At 45.4% G+C, this 21,261-nt stretch overlaps 1 protein-coding gene across 1 annotated transcript in view; it reads right to left on the reverse strand.

Moving 5' to 3' along the window:
* Positions 1–20,940, reverse strand: part of RAB31 (RAB31, member RAS oncogene family) — a 57,604-nt gene extending 36,664 nt beyond the window's left edge. Inside the window, exon 1 of the mRNA XM_039705982.1 lies at positions 20,823–20,940. Coding sequence (XP_039561916.1) covers positions 20,823–20,861 — 39 coding nt within the window. The 5' untranslated portion in view covers positions 20,862–20,940. The remainder of the gene's footprint in view (positions 1–20,822) is intronic.
* Positions 20,941–21,261: the final 321 nt, after the last annotated feature.

Here is a 21,261-nt window from a genome sequence, read left to right on the forward strand (position 1 = left end):
ATTGAGGCATTAAAGATGTACAGATGAAAACACTTGAATTGGTATGAAGTTACTAAAAAGGAGAAAACTGTCCTTTATTATCAATGCATTTGGTATTTTATATACCAAAAACAGGCACTGAAAACCTTTGCGACTGGCCAGGCAAACCTCAGATAAAAAGACAGAATTTAAACTTTAGGGGAAGAAAAACAATCAATGAGTCACAAAAAAAAATACAAATGCAGAGAGACCATTCATTCCAGTAGCTCTGTAAAGCACAGCTGGTTTTGACTTGGCAAATCAGCCTCTCCACATTTGAACAGCTCTTCTTTCCACTGCCAGAATCGGCCACGCTTTCATTTTTGATTTACAGTTGAATCACCCTGGCCCACTCCCATTACCCTCAGCAGGACTTTGATGGAATCTGGAAATTCACAGCAGTGTAATCGCATCTCAGAGCTGCTAAATGGTTCGCATTTCATTAGCTATCATCAAACAAATTGCAAGGCCTGCACTGTAAAGTATCGCTGGGCTTTAGCAGAAATGTAAGCTCAGCTCTGGTCAAGCCTGGTGTCCAAGAGGAATGTCACTCCTTGGGCACGGTCTGGCATGCAGCACTGAGACACCCAACCTGCATTCTGAATGCTTTCAGGGCTGCCAGCTCTTAACCCAAAGGCATGTGACATCCTAAGGCTGAGCACAGGATTATGGCTGTCTTTTAAATTCCAGTGGAGGTAAAAAAGCAACAAGCTGAAAAATAAATTAAAGCTTTGCAATTTGCAGCCTGCTTTAGTCCTCTGTGCCCGCCTTCAACATTTTAATCATTACTCTGCTGATCAAACGCAGGTAGCATTGCAATACTTTCCATGTCTTACTAATCCACTTACAGCTGCTCTGGAAGGCTGTGACAGGCAGCTTGAAGAGCATCTGAAACTGCCTTTGGATTTTTATCAACTGTACGAACATACAAGGAAGAGCTATGCACAACAGATTCCTATGGCAGTTTCCAAGGGCAGTATTTTAATCCAAGAATGACTCTGCCCAATAAACTTTTTGGTATCCTTAAACACGTCCTTCACCCTTCCCTGTGTTTGGGTATCACTTTCAGTTGTCTGAAAACACTGCTGTAAGGAGAAATACCTTGCAGGAGACCGAGGTTCAGACACCCCTGGGACTGAATTGAATCTGCCAAGTGTCAGGCTTGTCCCAGGGAAAACGAAGCCGTGCACTGTGGAGTGGTGTCTAGGAAGAAGTGCAAAAGCTTCCCACCTTTATTCAGTTTTTCCATCTGCAAGATGTATCAAGTGGACAAAGCTATCACTGCATAACTGCACAGAGGAAAATACAAGAGCAGCTCTTAGACTCACACACTGGCTCTCAGCTGCTGCACCAAGACAAAACTGCCTGAGGCTTCAGCCTGAACCAAAGGGATGCAGGTACAGGTGCTCTGAAGCCTCAATTCCGCAGTCAAAATATTGCAGGCATCTCATTCAGGACACTAATGATTCCTGTAAATCCCAAATTAAAATGTCATGGCCTTATACCACCAGTGATCTTCAAGGAATTTCTGCAAAGATCTGGGAGATACTCATCTGCAAAGCAAATTTTTGAAAGGGAAGAACTAGGACCAGAGCTGGCTCCCACAAGTGTAATTTTGCTGTCACGCACTTTCCTGAGTGAAGAGTACTTGCCAAATGAACAACACTCACACTGAATACTGGAACCCAGCTGCCCACAATCCCAGCACAAACACATGGATCTCACTGCAACTCTGTTTTGAGAGGGAGGATGGCCACCATTGGCCTTCTCTAGCGGGTTTACCCTGGCTGGATTCTGCAGTGTCTCACTTCAGTAGGAACCACCATAGTTCTTCTGGTCATCTGTCCCTGTGTGAACTTTACATGAAAATCCCTATTTGCATTTCCTTTTGTTGCATTCCCTTCTTCACACTCATAATATATGGCAGTAAAGGTGTCTTTTAAGTCAGTTGGTACATTACTCCCACTAAGTTAGGATGACCTATGCCAACTCCCACACACTAAAAAGCCCTACACATCATTTCTAATTGCTTTCAGGCCAACAGTGCTGTTGCAGAGCACAAATCAGCTACAGAATCAGACTTCTTCCTCTGGAACACATTAGAATTATATTAATTCCCTCTACACACAAAAGTGCAGCACTTGTTCTACCCACAATCAGGTCAGTCCTGTTATATCAGAATGCAATCCTTCCTCCTAGTGCTGCAAGGACTGCATTTGGCACAGTAATTCTTGGCTCTATTGTTCTCAGCTCACTAGCTGCTATATGAAAATACTTATTTGATTTTACCTTGCAACAGCATTATGGGGATGTAAAACAGTGATAGTTCTAAAGCATTCAGACAGTACAGTAACAAAGAGCTATTTAAGTTCTTTAAGAGATAGTCAAGCACTGAGTTTATTTGTTTGGTATTTATATGTATCTTCAATACCACCCGTATATTTCTAGTGGCTGTTTTAAAAGAGAAAAACATTTGCCAGTCAGGGCTTACTGTATCCTCCTGTGGTGGGCTGATGCTGCCTGGAAACCAGGTGCCCGCCAAAGTCATCCTATCACTGGGCAGAGGAGAAAAAATGTAACAAAAAACCTGTGGGTTGAAATAAGGACAGGGAGAGACCACTCACCAACTACTGCCATGGGCAAAACAGACTCGAAATGGGGAAATTAATTTAATTTATTGCAAATCAAATCAAAGTAGGATGATAAAAAATGAAAATTAAATCTTAAAACACCTCCCCTACACCATTATCTTTTTCCTGAGCTTTACTTTACTCCAACTTCTCTACCTGTTCCTCACCAGAGCACTGTCCCCTCTCACTCCTCCTGACAGGGAAGACTCCCCACATTCTTCTGCTCACATGTGAGTCCTTCCCATGGGATGCAGCTCTTCCCAAACTGCTTCAGCACAGTCTCTTCCATGGGGTGCAATCCTTCAGGCACAGACAGTTCCAGTGTGGATCCTCCACGGAGTCACAAGCTGGGCCAGCAAAGTTATTCCAGTGTGGGCTCCTCTCTTCATGGGTCCACAGGTCCTGGCAGGAACCTCCTCCCGCATGAATTTTCCATGCGGTCACAGTTTCCCTGAGGCATCCACCTTTTTCAAAATTGTCCCCTCCATGGACTGCAGGAGGATCTCTGCTCCACCATGGACCTTCATGGGTTGAAGGGGCACAGCTGCCTCCCCATGGTCTGCACATGGGCTCCAGGGGAATCTCTGCTCCGGAGCCTGGAGTACCTTGTCCTCTCCTTCTCCACTGACCCTGGTGTCTGCAGGGTTGTTGCTCTCACATATTCCTCTGCAATCTGCTCTTGTGCAGCATTTTTTTCCATTTCTAGCCATGCTACCCCAGAGTCACTACCACCACCACTGATGGGATCAGCCTTGGCCAGTGGTGGGTCCACCTGGAGCCAGCTGGCATTGGCTCTGTAGGACACCAGGGAAGCTTCTGGCAGCTTCTCACAGAAGACACCCCTGCAACCCCCCCACTACCAAAGCCTTGCCATGAAAACCCAATACATCTCTGAAAGGAAAACATCATCTGATCCCTTTTCCAGGTTTGTTTTCCTTCAGTCCAGATCCATTTGAAAAACATGTACAGTGACTGACCATCTGCTTCACCTCAGAGCTGAAGGGAGTCTACCTACAGCCCTGTCCACCTCTGTTCCCAACCAGTCCCCAGAGCCAAATGCCTACTGCCTGACCAGTTCTGGCACCCTTGCCAGTGTGATTATTCAGCATGTGGTTTCCTTCCACACACATCCTGCACACATCTTCCTGTGGAATTAAACTCAGGCCTGCATTGCTGCTCAGTATCTGCAATACCTGGAGCCAGAGAATGCAGCCCTACTGGTCCTGGTATCTGCAGGCTTCTTTGGAGCCATCAAGCTTCTTTGTAGTCACAGGCCCCTTGCTCTCCTCCAGATCCCAGCCCAGTTCAGAGACAACAAAATCATCTAATGCCCAAGTTTCAAATGCACTTTAATATTTTGCTACATGCTTTTCTCTCTTATACATAAAAAAGAGTATTTCCATCCCTCCCGCCCTCACAGACTGCAATATTAATTACAATCTCTTCCACTATCTACTTTTGTCAAAGACATACCCAAAGACCACAAGCAACACCAAACCATAATGTACAAAATCAAGCACTGATGGCCAAAAGCACTTTCTCATCCTACCAAAGTGATGTGCATGGCCAGAGATAAGAGAGACTGAAGAGCAGCTAATTCTGTATTGTAGCGAATGCTAGCAAAGATTCAGTTTGCCAGAGACATTGCTATATTCATGCATGTAATATTACATTAAACCAAAATCTTTCCTGGAGTGTTTCCAAGACAATTGGCATTATTCTGCTATTATCACTAGGGCTCCAATCCCAAGCTCTTCTTGCTGAGTTATGGCATGGAGAATCACAGCTCCAGCCTTAAGAATCACAGAATCATAGAAAGGGACCTTAAAGGTCATCTACCTCCAACCCACCCACCATGGGCAGGGATATCTTTCAATACACCACGTTGCTCAGTGCTCTACCCAGCCTGGCCTTGAACACTTTCAGGGATGGGGCATCCACAGCTCTGGGCATCCTGTTCCAGTGCCTCACCACCCACACGGCAGAAAACTTCCTCCTAATATCTAATCCATTCATCCTTGCCCTGCCACTTACACATGATAAAATGTCCCTCTCCATATTTTTCTTGTAGGCTCCTTTCAGGTTCTGGAAGGTCGCAATTAGGTCACCCTGAAGCCATCTCCTCTCCTCTCCTCTCCTCTCCTCTCCTCACTGAACAATTCCAGTTCTCTCAGCCTTTTGTTGTACTAGAGAAGCTCCATCTTGGTGGCCTCCTCTGGACTCTCTCCAACACGTCCATGTCCCTCCTGTGCTGAGGACCCCGGGGCTGGATGCAGCACTGCAGGTGGGGTCTCACAAGAGCAGATCAGAGGGGCAGAATCCCTTTCCTTGCCCCGCTGGCCATGCTGCTTTTGATGCAGCCCAGAGTGTGTTTGACTTTCTGAGCTGCAAGCTCACACCGACAGCTCAGCTCATGCCCAGCCTCTCACCCAGCAGAATCCTCAGGTCCCTCTCAGCAGGCCTGCTCTCAATCTGTTCATGCCCCAGCCTGGAGTGATACTCATTGCCCCGATAAAGTATTCCACATGTTTGCTGCACATTCTCTCTTCCTGGACTTACAAATCGTGCTGCTCTTCCACAACCTGCCAACTCTTTTGTTTATGAAGCTGACACAGGAATGTAAAGTGATCTTGATTTATGAGAAAGGGGGCTGTGGAGGGAAAGGGACAACAGAGCTATTCTTCAGGAATAAAAGCAACACTGCAGCCAACCTACCTCTGCTTCACACTTTTTAGAGCTCACCTACTCTGGTAAAAAAAAACAACCAACCAAACAAAAACCAACCAAAAACCTAAATCCATATTCTAATTCCACTGTTCATGCTTAATCGCTGCATCTTACTATACAAAAAGCAAGCTAGCCACAGTGCTATCCTACCATAAGCATGGACAGCAAAGATAACAGCCTTTGATTGTTGCTAATATTATTTAGAAACTGCTTTCCCATATCAAATTTCCAGCTAATTCTCTGTGTCTTTTCTTACACCTTTCCTTCCCGTTTCCACACAAATTATCAAATTCAAAACATCAGCTGAGTTGCCAAGAGAAATGGGGGATTTTAAATTGAAATCAAAGCAGAATCTCAATCAATTTCTTATGCCCTTGTCAGCATGTGGTATGGGCGGCTGTGGAGAAAGAATTGCTTAGCCTGGTGAAAAGGAAGAAGGAACTTTGTGTTTATTTGCATTCCTTCAGCTCAAACTGTGGCTTTTGGGGGCACTGGCTATTCATTCAAGATGCTCAATTCCGTGTTTTGAACTGCTTCTACAGTTTCAAGCAGGAGCATGATCTCTATAAAAATCAGCTGCAAATAAGGTGGTATCAATCTGGCTGGCTAATAAGACGAGAGAATGAAAGGAGGATGAAGAGGAGCATCTTTGAAGGGTCACACACATAAATCCCCTTCAAAGCAGCACATGCCAATGAATGAGAAAAAATCCCTCCCACTGGATTGCACAGGGGACCCAACAGTACAAAGCCTGAGGATATCCTTAACGAGACTTGCTTATGCTCACACTACAGTGAAGCAGCTTTTGAGTACAACAGGGTGGTCACACACTGTGCAGAAGCAGTCCAGCCTTTGGGGGACCCCATTGTCAAACAAGGCACCGGCTGATTCAGTGACAGAAAACAACTTTGCATCAACAAAACTGACTCAAGACTGAACCCGTGGCAAGAAACAGAACCCGTGGCACTACCTGACACAGCTGCCCACCAAAGCAAGCTCCATCACAAAACCCAACACCACGGAGCCTTCCGCAAGGGCTGGGCTGTGCGGCACTGCACGGCAGGGCATTGCTCTGGGCAACAGCTCCACCTGGTGACTCCGGGACCGCGGGAGGAGGGAACCGGCACCACTCGGCCGGGCTGGCACTGCAGCGGAGGAGGAAGGGACACTGACCCAAGGGCTGAGCGAGCTGGGAGCCAAAAGCCTGGGGAGGGAGGGAGGGAGGGAAAGAGGACAGCAGGATGAACTTGCAAGAACTAGAAAGGTGAGGCAGACTGAGAGGGAAAGAAGAGTGCCTGAGCACCTTTCCTTGGAATCACAGGCATCTCCCACTGCTGGTACCACCTTGAGACAATGGGTACTGTGAATGTGGCAAAGGCAGCTTCAAAGGAACGCCCCTAGCCCACAATTAATTTATTGTATTAATGAACAAGGAAAGGAAAAAACCCACAAAACCCATAAAAACCCCCACCCAAACCTGCACAGTACCGACAATGTTGTATCCCGCAGAGGGGAAGTTTTTGGGTTAATTTTTAGGAGACCGTATTTGTGGGACTTCATGGAGTCAATATCACGTGAACAAGAATCATACCTCTAATTGCCTTTTACTGACCACTGGATCAGAGAATCCTCCTGACCACGGTATAACACAGACCAGAAGATAAACCCATCCTGACAGGTGCCTTGTAAGTGGAAATAAAGCATGTTACAGAATCATAGAGTTACAGAATGGTTTGGGACAAAAGGGACCATAAAGATCATCTATTTCATCTATTTCCATCCCCCTTGCCATGGACAGGGACCTTCCACCAGATCAAGTTGCTCAAAGTCTCATCCAGCCTGGTCCTGCACACTTGCAGGGATGGGGCAGCCACAGCCACAGCTTCCCTCGGGGACTTCAAACCACGGTGTGCTCTCCTACCACCCTAGCTCACCCTAATGACATCTCCCTGCTGCCAGCTTGCTGACTTCCCATCTTAACTTCACTACAGACTCTTAAGTACAACCTCTCCAATCATCACCACTTCAGTTTTCAGGTGAGGATGAGAAATGGGCCCTGGTTTGCCAAAGGTCACGCTCCCAACACCAACAAAATAGGAACTAAAAGCAAACTTCACAGATCACTCCAGCAAGTCAAACCTCAATCAGGGAGGAGATAAATAAAGCTAAAATAATTTAAAACTGCAAGTACTGCTTCAATGCCTACGCAATTTTACTGATAGTAATACCTGGATTTTGGCAATTCCAATTGTCAAGAGTTCATTTTCTAGACAAATTTGGGAGACTTTTTAACATCTGCATGCTGCCATCCCTTTCCTACCTGCTCTATCTCAAGACACACACGCAGTCACAAAAATCCACTTGATGTACTACTCCTCCTGCAGAGAAATTCCTATTTAAAGATACAGTAAAAAAAAATGTGTGAATAGTATCTACTTAGAAATCCTCAAAATTGTCCCTGAAGCTGAAAAATTAGGTAAGGGAAGTAACATACAAGTCACTGTACCTCACACTGTCTGGTGATAATGAGTATTGATTGCAGGGGTTTTATCTCTATTGGCCATATGCACACACACCAGCATAACAATTCGGTTAAATATCCTTCATCACCATTGTGCAATGCAGTGATCACAGAAACTAAATTTAGTTTTCAGACTACATGCATAAATAACCTGAGGTTTTCACAGTTAAGTAAACACATTAAGCAACAGCATCCTGACAAATGTTGTTTTCAAATACAACTTGCCAGAAAAAAAAATGGGATAAAAATTCTGTGTAGTTCTTTCCAAACCAAATTCTTTTCCTAAATGAACCTTCCCCACATATATTGTAACAGCTGCAACTTTCAAAATACTGGTATGATGAGGAGATAATCTTTGACTTGAGTTGCTGTTTGACACAATTGCTGTTCATACTCCGACACCCTACCTCTTTTCATTGTCAAATTCTATCATTAGGGTCATGATTTAGAAATACAGGCTTGTTAGTGCCACCTAGTAAATAGGAAAACAAAGTAATTTATATTCCTGTCCCAACACAGAAGATCTCAAAAATCTTCCAACCAGTCTGAAATTGATAATCCAATCCAAACACTGTAATTTCACATTGCGGATTGCCAACAAACATCAAGTAATTTTCTTTTATTATATGAAGGCAGTGGCTCTTACACAAGCAACTATATGCCCATCAACCACAGCATTTGACAAAATGGCTCTTGTGTTCAGCCTGCTATTTCACTAGTTAAAAAACTGTCCAGCAATTGCCTGGGAAAACTGTAAAAGGGCTCAATTACCCTCAAATTTGTCCAAACAAGCTCAGTAAGCGTTATTCAATTCAATGTTCAGACATACTCCCCCCAATTTGTAACTGTACCACCTGCAACCTGTTACTGCATTTCATAGCAGAGAGGAAGAAAAAAGCCACATAAATTATGAATTCCAACTGAAACACTAGTTGAAACCTTCAGTCCTGGAGACAAGAAAGCCCAATCCCTTCTCCCTTACAGCAAGAGGCAACTGAGAGGAAGAAGGCAGTTTCAGGGGGCAGCTATAAAAACACACATTTCCTCTAACAAACAGGAACCAGCCTCATGGCCATGGATCTTTGCTCCAAATTAGCAGAGCCTTGGTATTGGGTATGTCACCTACCAACAACCAGAAGGAAATAACTCTTCCTCTGGTCTCTACTGGCCAAGGCAGCTGGACACCATCAGCCTTGAGCAGGTCAAGGAAACACCACAAGGGTGGGACAGGAACTAAGGATTTCATACCTGGAATTATTGCCAGAAACTCTGCCCCTGCTTATCAGCTCCTTTCAGCTGATACAACAACCTGCAAAACCAGCAGCCTCTGGTGACCATCTAAGTTGTGAGCTGGTCTCCTTTATCAAGCAGCCGAAAGGCTGCCCAGCTGCTATGGGCACTCTCTTTATGCAAGCTGCTTTTACAATTTGGAAAGCAGCCTCCATCAACCTTCCAGACACAATAAAACAAGTTTCTTCTCCAGGGGGTATCAGGGGACAAGTTGAGAGTTTCTGAAATTTGCCATTATTTGTTATTTACAATTAACTGCAAATTACACGTAGATACTATGCATCCATGTGGACATTATGAAAGAGAGGCCTAAACTCCTGGAAACTGGAGGTTTACATGTTCTGAATTTATGTGCAGGATGGGAAATGGACAATCAAAAGTTTACCTAAATCTGTGTTAAGAAATGTTTCACCCAACTGTTAGGTTTAATTAACTTCAATTAGTAGTGATTTCATTTCATTCCACCTGTTGTCTGGAGTTTTCCCTAAGAGAGCAGAAGTTTTCCCTAAGGAAACATCACCTTTTATTTTAAACAGCATCATATAAAGACCCGCCTGGTGCTTTCCCCTCTATCACTCATGCAAGCACACAGAAGAGATAACAGCAAGCACGGTATAATAAAACCCAGGGCTCAGGTTTTATCTGTGGATTTACTGTGTGCTGCTGTGAAGTTACTAAAGCTAAAGCTATCTGCACCAAACAGGCTCATAAACGGGAGAAATTATCAGTGCAAGGCTGTAGCCCTTAAGCAGTTGACTTCTTGAATGTATTCACCTCCCATTGATTTCATCAGGAACGAAATGCAGCAACTTCCAAAAGCTGGTAACACTAGTGCCATGAAATTCAACTTTTTAGGGAAAGGCTCTTAAGCAAAACCAGCTTTTGTTGCTCTTACTGTTAAGAGCAACTCTTCCCTCCATCACAAAAATAACTAGGAAATCAGTATCTAATTTACAGTATCTAATTTACAAATGACTTGCAGAAGGAAATTTTTATTCACCTGGCCATGTTTTTTCATTTTCACTCAAAATCTGGGAACCAGAAATGGTCAAAAGACTATAGAGTTTGCCAATCTCAACTGAAAACACACTGGGAACATTTCAAATGGAATGCTGAACCATGGAGTTTAGTACATTTAAGGACATCTCCTCAAAGGACAAAGGGGTAGAAGAGTGTATTTCATCTTTCCCTCCAAAGTAGCAAAAGCCACACAGAAGGTACTGAGGTGTCACCCTCAAGACAGACTGTCTGGATACTAAACACTTCCAGTGCCACAGCCTGAGTGTTTGGGACTACATGGAACTAACTCCAAAGTTCCCATGGCAGAACAGGCACAGGGATTGAGGAAGACACACCAACTGGCCAATGAGATCCCACCAAAGCTTCCCCGTGTCACACCTGTGACAGTGTTTTTGACTGGTTGAGAGATACAGCTGAATTTAAAGCAATGCAAACAACAATTCTGGAGGCTCCACTGGCCAAAAGTGTTTTGAAACACAAATGAAAAAGCACTAAGACAAAGTCACAGTTTTAAAAAAATTCAAAATGAAACTGAAGGCTAAAACCAAGGGAGAGGTTGGCAGGGTTTTTTCAACATATGTTATTATTTCTACCATATTTTGTTGGTTTGCTCTGTCTAGCTTTCTGTTTTATTATCCTCAGCTTCTCTTTCCCTTGCTGCTGACTTTACTCCTCTGTGTTCCCCATTCCCTCTCACCAGTCCCCCTACAGTGCTCCCCAGCATGTTCTGCCTTGGTCTCACAGTTTCAGTACTCCACCTCCTCCTCCTCCTCCAAAATTCTCTGTTCCTCCAAATCTCTTCCATGCCAACTTCTACACCCCTTTTTCTACTGATCTGCACATCCTTGCAAGTGTTCAAGGCCCTGAGCAACGCTGTCTACAGAAATGTGTCCCTGCAGGGGGGCTGGAATGAGATGATCTTTAAGGTCCCTTCCAACCCAAACCATTCTTTGGTTGTAAACTACTCCTGAAGAACATTTTAGGCTGCAGGGCAACCACTCTCCTTCAGACAATCTCTTTAAATTTGGATTTATGGTGTCAAAGGTTCGCTTTCTCTCTGCCTTTTTCCACATCAGCCTAAGGGAGAAGACAAACCTGGCCACAAGATAGAGAGTAGTAGCTGAGATCTACCTATCTGGCTTTAATGTCAAATGACAGGAATCACTCACAGGCATTGTAAACTCAAATACTTAATTCCCTTAAACATTTTCTCTTACTCTCCACACAGCAGTGCATTCAGCTGTGCATTGAAGCATGTGCTGAGCTTTAAGCATGGGATTCAATTTAGCCCATGCAGCAAAGGCTGAAGGATGCACCCTGATACTCTGCTGAAGAGGGATTACCCTAATGCTCAGAATCAAACACATGCTTAAGGATGCTACTCAGATTAGGGTTCCAGTAACATAATCTCAAATCAAATTTACGTTATCTAGTTTTATCCAACTGCCATTTTTGCCACAAAAAACATTCTCCAACTGTCTAATGCCCTGGCATGCATTTATTCTTTTCAAGCACACACTGCAGAAAAAAATAAACAAGAAATATCCAAGGCAGAAAAAAATCCACATCAATTTAAGACAGAACAATCGATTCTGAAGATTATTCCCATAAACTACACTCTGCTGCTGGAGTCATAACACTTGAAGACAAGGTTTAATTCCCTCACTGACATTTAACCAAACCAAGAAAAAAACAAAGTTCAGCTTTCCTTGGATTTTCCACAAGAGCAATAACATTCAAAAAAGAAAACCGCTGGTGTAAGGGATAATGTAGCAAAAAAACCCCCATGTTTGTAGCACATTCACAAAATTAATATCCTAAAAGGAAGCTTGTCTACACAGTATTGAAAAGGCTGAAGTCAGCATGGACTATGCACCATGAATAACTTCTGGCCTAAAGGTGGTTGGAGGCTTCCTGTTCATACAGCTTTAAGAAGGTATATTTCAAGTGTTGCTATTATGATTCTTAAAATACCACTTAAATACTTATATTTAGTATGCAAAGGAAAAGGAAAAAAAAATATAGATAATGAGCTTCCTAGTTAAGAAAGAACATACTCCCTTTCTCATTTCCTAAATCCCTCCAGGAATTAATCAGGCTGTGAGATTCATCCACCAAAGTGGAAGTGCACCCTTACAGGCTTATAGTGGTGTGTATCAGTCACTGAGAGGTTCATTTTTTTTTGGTGGTTTGAGGGTTTTTGATTAACAGAGACTACTTAAAGCAAACAAAATTAGTATTTGCTTCCAGGGATAGTAGAAGATGCTCAAAATGAAAATTGTGACTGTACGTTTACCAACACCTCCAACATTTCAGCTGTAATATTCTTCTAAATCCTAAATTATTGACTACATAGTGATAACATATTTTTACCCCCTTAAATCAAGTAGCTAAAAATGGAAGTCTCAAGAATCAAGCTGAACCTTGGTGTGGCACCAGACAACATTCAAGAAAATGCTCTTTTCCATCAGTCTTTGGCAAGTCTGGTGATTTCCAGTACAGCTTCTCTCTGCTGGCATACACCAGATGTTGACCTAAGGATTCTTTCTTGCCACTGAATTCCCTCACAGAAAGAAAAGGGTAGATCTGGAGAACTGACACAACATCAGCAATGAAGATGAGTTATCAGTTACCAATTACAAGCATATGCTAGAGAAGGTTAAAGCTATTCCAGTTGTATCCCACAGGTCATCAGTGAGCGTGGCAAGAGATGCGAGTGACCTCAGACATGTTCTGTCACCCAGAAGCACAGCTTTGCTGATGAACCATGAGATCCTATCAACACTTAAGTTTTGTCTGTTTCAGAATTAAATGGGCCCAAATTTATTTTTTTTTCAGAATTAAGCCCGCTCTAGGAATTTCTGGTAACTCATTTTGGCTCTGTAGACAGGCTTTAAAGGGAAGGAGAATCTGCTTCAGAGAGCCCCTAACTGTAGGTGAATTCCTGTAAGAGCCTGATATTTATAATTCACAGTTTTTTATAGTCCCCTGCAGGGACTATAGTCCCCTGAGGGGTCCAACCAGGACACCCAGTGACGTCTGCAGCATCCTGTCACTCTGCTGACAAAGGAGGAAACAATAACTCAGGGACACTAAGTATTTAGTGGCTGGATTTCATGCACATGCACTTCCACATGTTGCCCAAATAAGAACATATTCTGGCCAAAACAAAAAGTGAAAAATCCTAACTTCTCTACCCTTGCCTGCAAAAAATATAAAACCCAGCATTTCTGTTTAAAAATATCCCAGCAAAAATAAAAAGCGTTTGTTCCACTGCCTGTTGTTCAGCTTTCAGCACAGCCCTGCAAGGCCAGAGACCGTAAATCAACCACTGGCATGTGCTTACACAAGGCTGTGCTCCCAGCTGGCCTCCCATCCACCTCCGCTGGCGGCTTTCTAAAGCTTGGATTTGTCTTTTGGCAGTGCTGTTCAAAACGGCGAGCATTCACGGAAAGGGTGTACAAGATGATTCAGAAGAAAACTGAAATGTGTCCCTTTCCTGGCATCCTACAAACTGAGACGGAATTTTAAAAATTTCCTTTCACCTTGACCTTGACACCACTACCCAGCCTCTACAAGGTATGTAGTGAGAAGAAAAACAACCCTGTAAGAATAAAAACATCTTTTATTTTGGTTTACTTTAGAAGCACGTGTCCCATGGCAGCTCCAGACACCTTCTGCAGAGTTATATTCACATCAGCTGCCCTTGGCCTACAGTCAGGAGGCAGTGGGGGACATGACAAGGAGCAAAGCACTGAAGGCTTGCTCTGCCCTCTCTGAAAAGCATGGGATGATCCAACTCATTGGCATGATGATCTAACCTATAGATGTGATTAGCACTGGATGGACATAAGACTTGCAGGCAGCTTGTGAGTAGACCAACTCTACCCAGCTTCCAACCTCCTTTCCCAACCCTCTTGGAAGGTACCTCTAACCATGTGTTAGAGGGGCACATGGCTGGCCCCAGAAACACCATGAGAAAAATATGAGCAGAGGAAGCTCCAGATCTCTTGATGGAGACCACAGCTGCCAAAACAGCCCCCACATCAGTGGAGGCTGGTGAGCCACCAAAATTGAGAAGAAACTCTTGCTCTGCACTCAGTTTTCTGAGGCAGCACCTGAACTGTGGAAAAGGGGGGGTCAACAGCAACCTCCTCTAGTGGAAGGTGACGCTGCCCATGGCAGCAGGGTTGGAACCAGATGATCTTAAAGGTCCCTTCCAACTCAAACCATTCTATCATTCTTCAACAGTGCAAACCTGCTAAAGCCAGCTGTGTTCACTTCAATGTGCCCCTCTCCCTTCCCCTCAAAACAGCGCAGGAAATGAAAAAAAAAAAAAAAAAGTGCCTGTCCTGATCTTATCTGAAGAGAGATGTGGCCAGGAAATCCATGACTAACAGCAGTCCCGGGAGGGTCTAGCAGCCCTGAAGACTGGGCAAACGGCATCTGCAAGAAGGAGCAGCAGGGAGGCAAAAGAGCAAGCGCAGTGGAGTTATGGCTCCAGACTTCTGTAAATGCTTCTCTCAACAAGCAATTAGCTTGAGAAATTTTAGACAGAATAGGTCAAGAATAAGTCTCTCCAGCCTGTATGTGCACCTGCAGTCTGTAGCACCCACACTGCACCCAGCTCAAACACAACCCAACACAAGCAAAATGCACCAGCATTGCAATTTATAAACACCACCACAGGCAAAAGCCCTGCAGACTCAAAGGCCTTTGCCCATGGGCAACTCAACTGCACTGTAACTGCAACATATCCTACCAATAAATTGAATTATCACCTTAGAAACAAGCCCTACCATCAACCAGAGTTTCAGAAAACACACTTTAAATGCAAATTAAAAATGGCCTTTTAATATGGCTTGACTTAAGCTAATTAAAAGGCACCATCTGATGGAAATGAGAGGGTTTTTCTTTTCCCTGTGTATTGTTTGCATGCAAAGTTTCTGCCTCCTTCACATAGTCTGTCACAGCATTACTTCACTGAGTAGGGCTAAAACTGCACTCAACTATGTGAAAAAAAATTGAACTTATCACCATTCAACTTCCTTATTTTGGCAGAAAGAAAGAATGTTGTTTTGGGGTTTTTTTCCCAGAACTACTGTAAACCAAGAAGTTTCCCAATTTTTTTGGCCAGAAATCAAAAAGAGCAAGGGGCTGGGGAAATCTAAATATAAAGAGTATTTGAGAGACAAAACTACAGCCTGCATATGACATCTGGGTGATAGTCACTGCATGGACTCATTCAACAGGCAAGTTACAAGCATGGGATGGGAGCCCAGAGCTGGTTATCAGCAAATGGGAGCCCATGAAGTGCAGCAACAAGCACCAACCACTGGCTGCTCTTTTGCTACCCAGTAGATGATTAGTAACCAGCTTCCCCTTTGAGGCTTTGCTGCTACTGAAACTAAAATCTGCTTCAAATTCCTCTTTCTGCTTCTTCAGAAATCCAGTTTGGCTGGGCCACTGGAAACGAAAGCGGAGTGTGGCCTCCACAATCACCTTTTCCTAGAAGGATGTTCCAGTCTACTCTTCTAAGCAATCCCACACAATACCCTTGGAAGAAATCAGTAGACAAAAAAAGTCTTGTAGATACATCAAGAAAGCAAATGGGCCAAGATCAACATGGAATCCTGAATTCCAAATTGTGAGAAATTGTTTACCTACATATTTAATGTATATATATTGCAAAAAATCTGATTGTAGCCATTTAAATGTCTTATAAAATAATATTAAAAGGCTGCTTTAGGCTTCTGAAGGCATTTTTTACTGATACAAGAGAACAGGCTTTTCCTGCTTAGTGCATAACTGGATTTTTATGCAATATTGACAAACACAATAAAAACAAAATCACCAGTCCCAGTCTCCTTCAGTATCTTGTAACTTCTTTTGACTGGCAAAGCAGGGCAATGAAATATGGAAGTGCTGTGTGCTCACATTAAGAGCATATTTCAGAGTATTCTTCACCAAAGAAGAATACCAAGAAAAAACCATTTCTGAAGAAAATTAGGTACGTGCAGTTCAGCTAACCATGTGTCTGTCTTTCAGTTCGCCATGGACTTAAAATCACTGTTCAGTTTTACCTGCAATTTGATGTTTCACTACAATGCAAAAACATAACTGGCTAGGAAAGAGACACAGATCAAAGGGCTCCTTTGATGGAAAGGCTGAAATGATGGACACTTCAAACCAGTGACTTCCCAAGACAGACAGCCATGCGGTCACAACTCAAAAATTTCTCTCATGATAGAGCTACTTGTTTACATAATGAAATAGAATGAATGAGTAGGTAATGAAGAACCATTAACACGGGGGGGAAATTGCTTGGCAGTTTCTGTTCTTCTCTCAGACAAGACACTTTTGCGGACAAAATTATAGAAGGCACACATTTACTTCATCAGTACCTTTTTCCTCTTTTCATGACCCCCTTTGTTTGCTGTACTCTCTGTTTTAGGCTACAACACTGCAGCTGCTGATGCACCCGTGGCTTCTGCACTGTGCAGTGCCACTGTCCTCAGCAGGATGCTCACCTTACCATGGAGGCCACCTTGCACACACCTGGTGACAAGAAAGCTCCTGAACTGGTTCAACCCAGCCAGGGGTGCCGCTCTGTCTTCAACAGCAGCTTTCCTATTTGTGTTGGGACACGTAGGCCATAAAAGCATTGACTATGACAAACATTTTAGACACAAACTAAAAGATTCCCAGTGATCTGTGTATATATCTGTATCATAGCATAATTTCCACAGAGGAAATGTCACCCCTTTTACAAATGCAGGCTCACCAGCTTCAGACAGCATTTTCATGCTAGCAGAACGCAGGCCAGCAAGCGACTTCTTATGAGCAAGAAAACAGAGGCTCAGACAGAAGGGTGAAGAAACAGTGTCAGCTAGGGAAGATGTGGGCACTAAGTCCAGGAAAAACTTTCTACAGTAAAAGCAGTTAAGCCCTGGGACATAACCCCAGGGAGAAGATGGTGAGTTTTTAAAGACAGAGGAAACAAACACATGTAAGGAATAAGAAGGGCTTTAGGAACAAGGGATGACCTCTGAGCCTCTTCCAGTCCTACCTCCTTTGGTCCTGTGATGTACAGTCACAACACAAAAATGTAATAAACAAAAAGAGAAGGAAAGGAGTAATGGAGGTCACTTTAGATGGTAGTCAGCAAACCACCTCCCAAAGTCTGAAGAGTTGTCAAAGTTTCCTCAGGAAGTGACAAAGACAAGAAACTTTGCCTCAGTCGTAAACCTGGCAATCTCTTCTGTGGTTGCCACACACAATTATGTCAGGATTTGGCAGGGAGCTGTAAATCGCTCCTCCAGCCCACATAAAGAAAATGTTGGGAGCTAAGGCACAGGGCACTGAGCAGCCACAGCCAGATTAGGAAAGCTGGCAGCTGCACAGCCAGCCACAGTTCAGCACTGAAGCACGGCTCAGGAACACAGCAGCTCCCCTACACTCCTCTCTCTCCAGCCACTCAACAAGGTGCCCACATGGGAACACCATGCAAACCAAACGAGAGCTACGCTTCATTTCACCACACACACTGAGCTGCAGCTAAAACCTGCTCAGACCCATGTGGCATCTAATGCAGGGACAATTGCTGGGAACAAATAACAAACTGGACTGAGAGAACAGGAAGAGCCAGGGGTAACAAGAGAGGACTTGGAGCAGAGCTCAAGCATTTGCACTCAGGAAGCTGAACATGCAGATACCTCACTGCCCAGCAGCGATAATTTGCTGGAGGAAGTAGTTTAGGAGCAGGCTTGAGGACACTTGCATGGCAACATGCTAAAGAGAGCTGTTCAACTGCTCCTCTGTACCTCCTACACCCGAGGCTGCGAGGCACTGGACAATTAGGCAGGCATCCTGCTCCTGCTCACCCACTGGCAAGCTGGAACCATCCCTTCTCAGAGAGCTCTGCAATCAACAAAGACTTCCTTCCAAACTGACTCACTCCCACCCTCCCGCTGCCCCAGATTTCCCCTTTGCCCTTCTCTCACTCGTGTCTCCTTCAACAGCTACAAATCCCGTAACCATCATCTTGGAGTGCACTACTCCTGGCTGCTCCAAACCACTCCCATGACACCCATAGAGAATTTTAAAAACCCCAAGATACTCTGGAGGAGGAAGAAATGAAATGCAGACACCCAAATCCTGGTTTGTTAGGTTAATGCTAAAAACTAGAGGCCAGGCTCCCTCCTGGCAAGGTGGGGTTACATCCAGGAGCCAATAACCTACTCCCCATCTTCAGTGCAATGGCTCCAGGCCACTCACTAGCCTTGGAGTACTGGCAGTGTGGACCACAGCTCTGGTTTCTCTATTCATCTTCATCATCTTCCCATCTGGACACTCTACAGCCAAATGGGGCTCCAGAGTTTATGGAGAAGCTGGGTTTGCAAACGTTGCACCAGCTGCAGTTTTCTCCCATGGGGAAATTCTGAATAGGCAGGAACAGCCCAAGCCCAGGCCCTCTGCACAGCTTGACCAAACTGTCAGTGATCCTCCTGTCTGATCCAGAGCTGCAGTCTAGGGCTGTGTTCAGAAGTGGAGAGGGATATGGGTTTACAAACCAATTTAATTCACATTTCTAACTTCTAACAAGGATAAGAACTTGTCTTGGGACTAGGACATGCCAGACTTGACTGATTATCAAGGGATCTATGATGTACAATGCAGATTAACCAGGTCCAGGACCTACTGGAAAAAACAAGTGTCGAGATTTCTTTTGGTAGATCTGAGACTGTATTTTTGAGTTGCCATCTAGCTTTCAAGCAAATCAGACAATTAATGCCTCCATTTGTTCACACAGACAGGTATGGAGTTTCCCTGCTCTAGAAACGTCAACTTCTTGAGGGGATTCATCATCTGAAAGATTCCTCTCTTTTGGGAAAATAGTGTCAGTCCCCATGATAAATGAGATGTCTGTGATCAGAAGTAGAAGGCTTTCTACAACTATGCCCTCTTAAAACAGAAGGAACATATCACTAATTACTAAGTGACTATAACTACAGACACATCTCCCTAAGTGCCACCACTGCCACCCCATCATTTTAATGAATCTTCAGAGTAATTGCATACTCCTAGCAAAACACAGCTGCATTATAGGTTTCTTTCCCTATCTTAAAAAAAAAAAAAAAAAAAGCAAACAACTGCCTTACAAAATCTCCAGAAGTTTTAATGTTACAAAACATCAATAAATTATGGACATGTGGAATCTCATACCACTAGACACTTCATCTCTATAAAATTACAACATTTTCTGCTGGAGAAGAAAACAAGCAAAGACACATCCACATATTCTGCCACAGACTCCTCATGTTTGTACAAACCACATTTATTTTTGTCACTATGCCATTTTAAAAGTTGAAGGCAGGAATTCTAACCAAGAAAGGAGGAATGGTCACTGCCAAATACTTTGGGTTGAACACTCCAGTACCCTGGCACCGCATCCTGGCAAGAACTACTCCAGGGCAAGGTACCCACTCCTGCTGGGCTAAGTGTCAACACAAATCAGAGAGAACTGGAGCGACTATTTGTGTTTGGTTTTCAAATGTTCAACTCACTTGGATGGCGTGAAAGCAAATTCACTCTAAAACGCCTTCATTCATCCAGCTTCACTGAGTGCTTATGGAGATGTGGGCCTAAAAGCAGCCACACTTGCACCGGGTAATTTGAGATGTCTGACTTTTAAAAAGAAACTCGTGTACTGGAGTAGCGATGCTCTGCTGGTTACTGTCAGGAGAGGTGGTTCTGCTCTGCGGCGGTGTTTGTGCCAACTTGGTGGGCACATTTTGCCGGGAAGCTCCCTCGGTGCCGGGCAGAGAGGGGCAGGCGCAGCCAAAGTGCAGAGCTCAGCACATTGCGGCTCCAGATGTGAAACGCACGCGCGAGTTCGCCAAAAAAGCGAAAGAAGGGGAAAAAAAAAAAAAAAGAATGGCAAAAAGGACGGTCCTGTATGGAGGAGAGTCAAAGAAGCGCTGCTAAATAAAGCCAGGCAAGGAACTAAACAAAGCACCGAGCAGCACATCGGTGAGACGGGAGCAGGAGCCGCCGGACACAGCGTCCCGGGGCAGCGCTGCTCCTGGCTCCGGGCGGCTCCCCACCGCTGGAACGGGGCTCGGCGAGGCCACCGCCGCCTGTGACGGGCCCCAGGGTGGGCAGCGAGCCCCAGGGTGGGCAGCAATCCCCCCTCCCCACCCCCAGGTGCCTCCGGGGTTCTGGCACCAAAGGGAGAACTCCGCGGGGCCGCCGCCGCCGGGATGGCTCTGCCTGGGGAGCGCCGGGGGAGCCCCCAAAAGAGAGCCGCTCACCACCTCCCCCGGCCCGCTACGCCCTCCTCGCTTTTAAAAAGTTGAGAAACAAGACAAAAACAACAAGCCCCACAGCCTCCCCCGCCCCGCCGAGGCCGGTGCGCGGCTGCCAAGTTTCGGCGTGGAGGAATTTTCTGCGGCCGAGCCCCCCCGCCCCGCCCGGCACCGCCAGACGCGGCTCCCCCCGGGAAGCGGGACGGCGGGGCTGGAAGCGTTCCCCGGCTCAGCGACCACCCCGCTCCCACAGCCCCCACCTGCGAGGGAAGGGAATGGGGAGGCGACCCCCCGGCCGCCCTTACTCACTCCGAGCAGACAGACTTTGAGCTCGCGTATCGCCATCATCTGCCCGGGAGCCGGCCGCTCCGCATGCCCGGCGCCGCCGCTCCGCACTGCCCCGCCGAGGCGGCCCAGCCCGCCGGGGCCGCCCCCGCCGCCGGTCACATGCGCCGGCCCCGCCTCGCTGCTGCCCCCCGCTCCCGGCTCCCACCGGGCCGGCACGGGCGCTCCGGGGCGAGAGCGCGGCGGGGACAGCACAGAGATGGAAGGCAGCGCTAGGGATCACCTAGTCCTACCCCCTGCCAAGGCAGGGTCACCTGGAGCAGGTGACGCAGGAACACATCCAGCTGGGGTTTGAGTGTCTACAGAGACGCGTGGAGGGCCAGCGCTCTGCCACCCTCAGTGGGAAGTTCTTCCTCATGGAGAGGTGAAACTTCTTGTGTTTCAGTTTATGGCCATTGCTTCT

Source organism: Passer montanus, unplaced genomic scaffold, assembly GCF_014805655.1.
Source record: "Passer montanus isolate IOZ18808 unplaced genomic scaffold, ASM1480565v1 scaffold19, whole genome shotgun sequence".
NCBI lineage: Eukaryota > Metazoa > Chordata > Aves > Passeriformes > Passeridae > Passer > Passer montanus.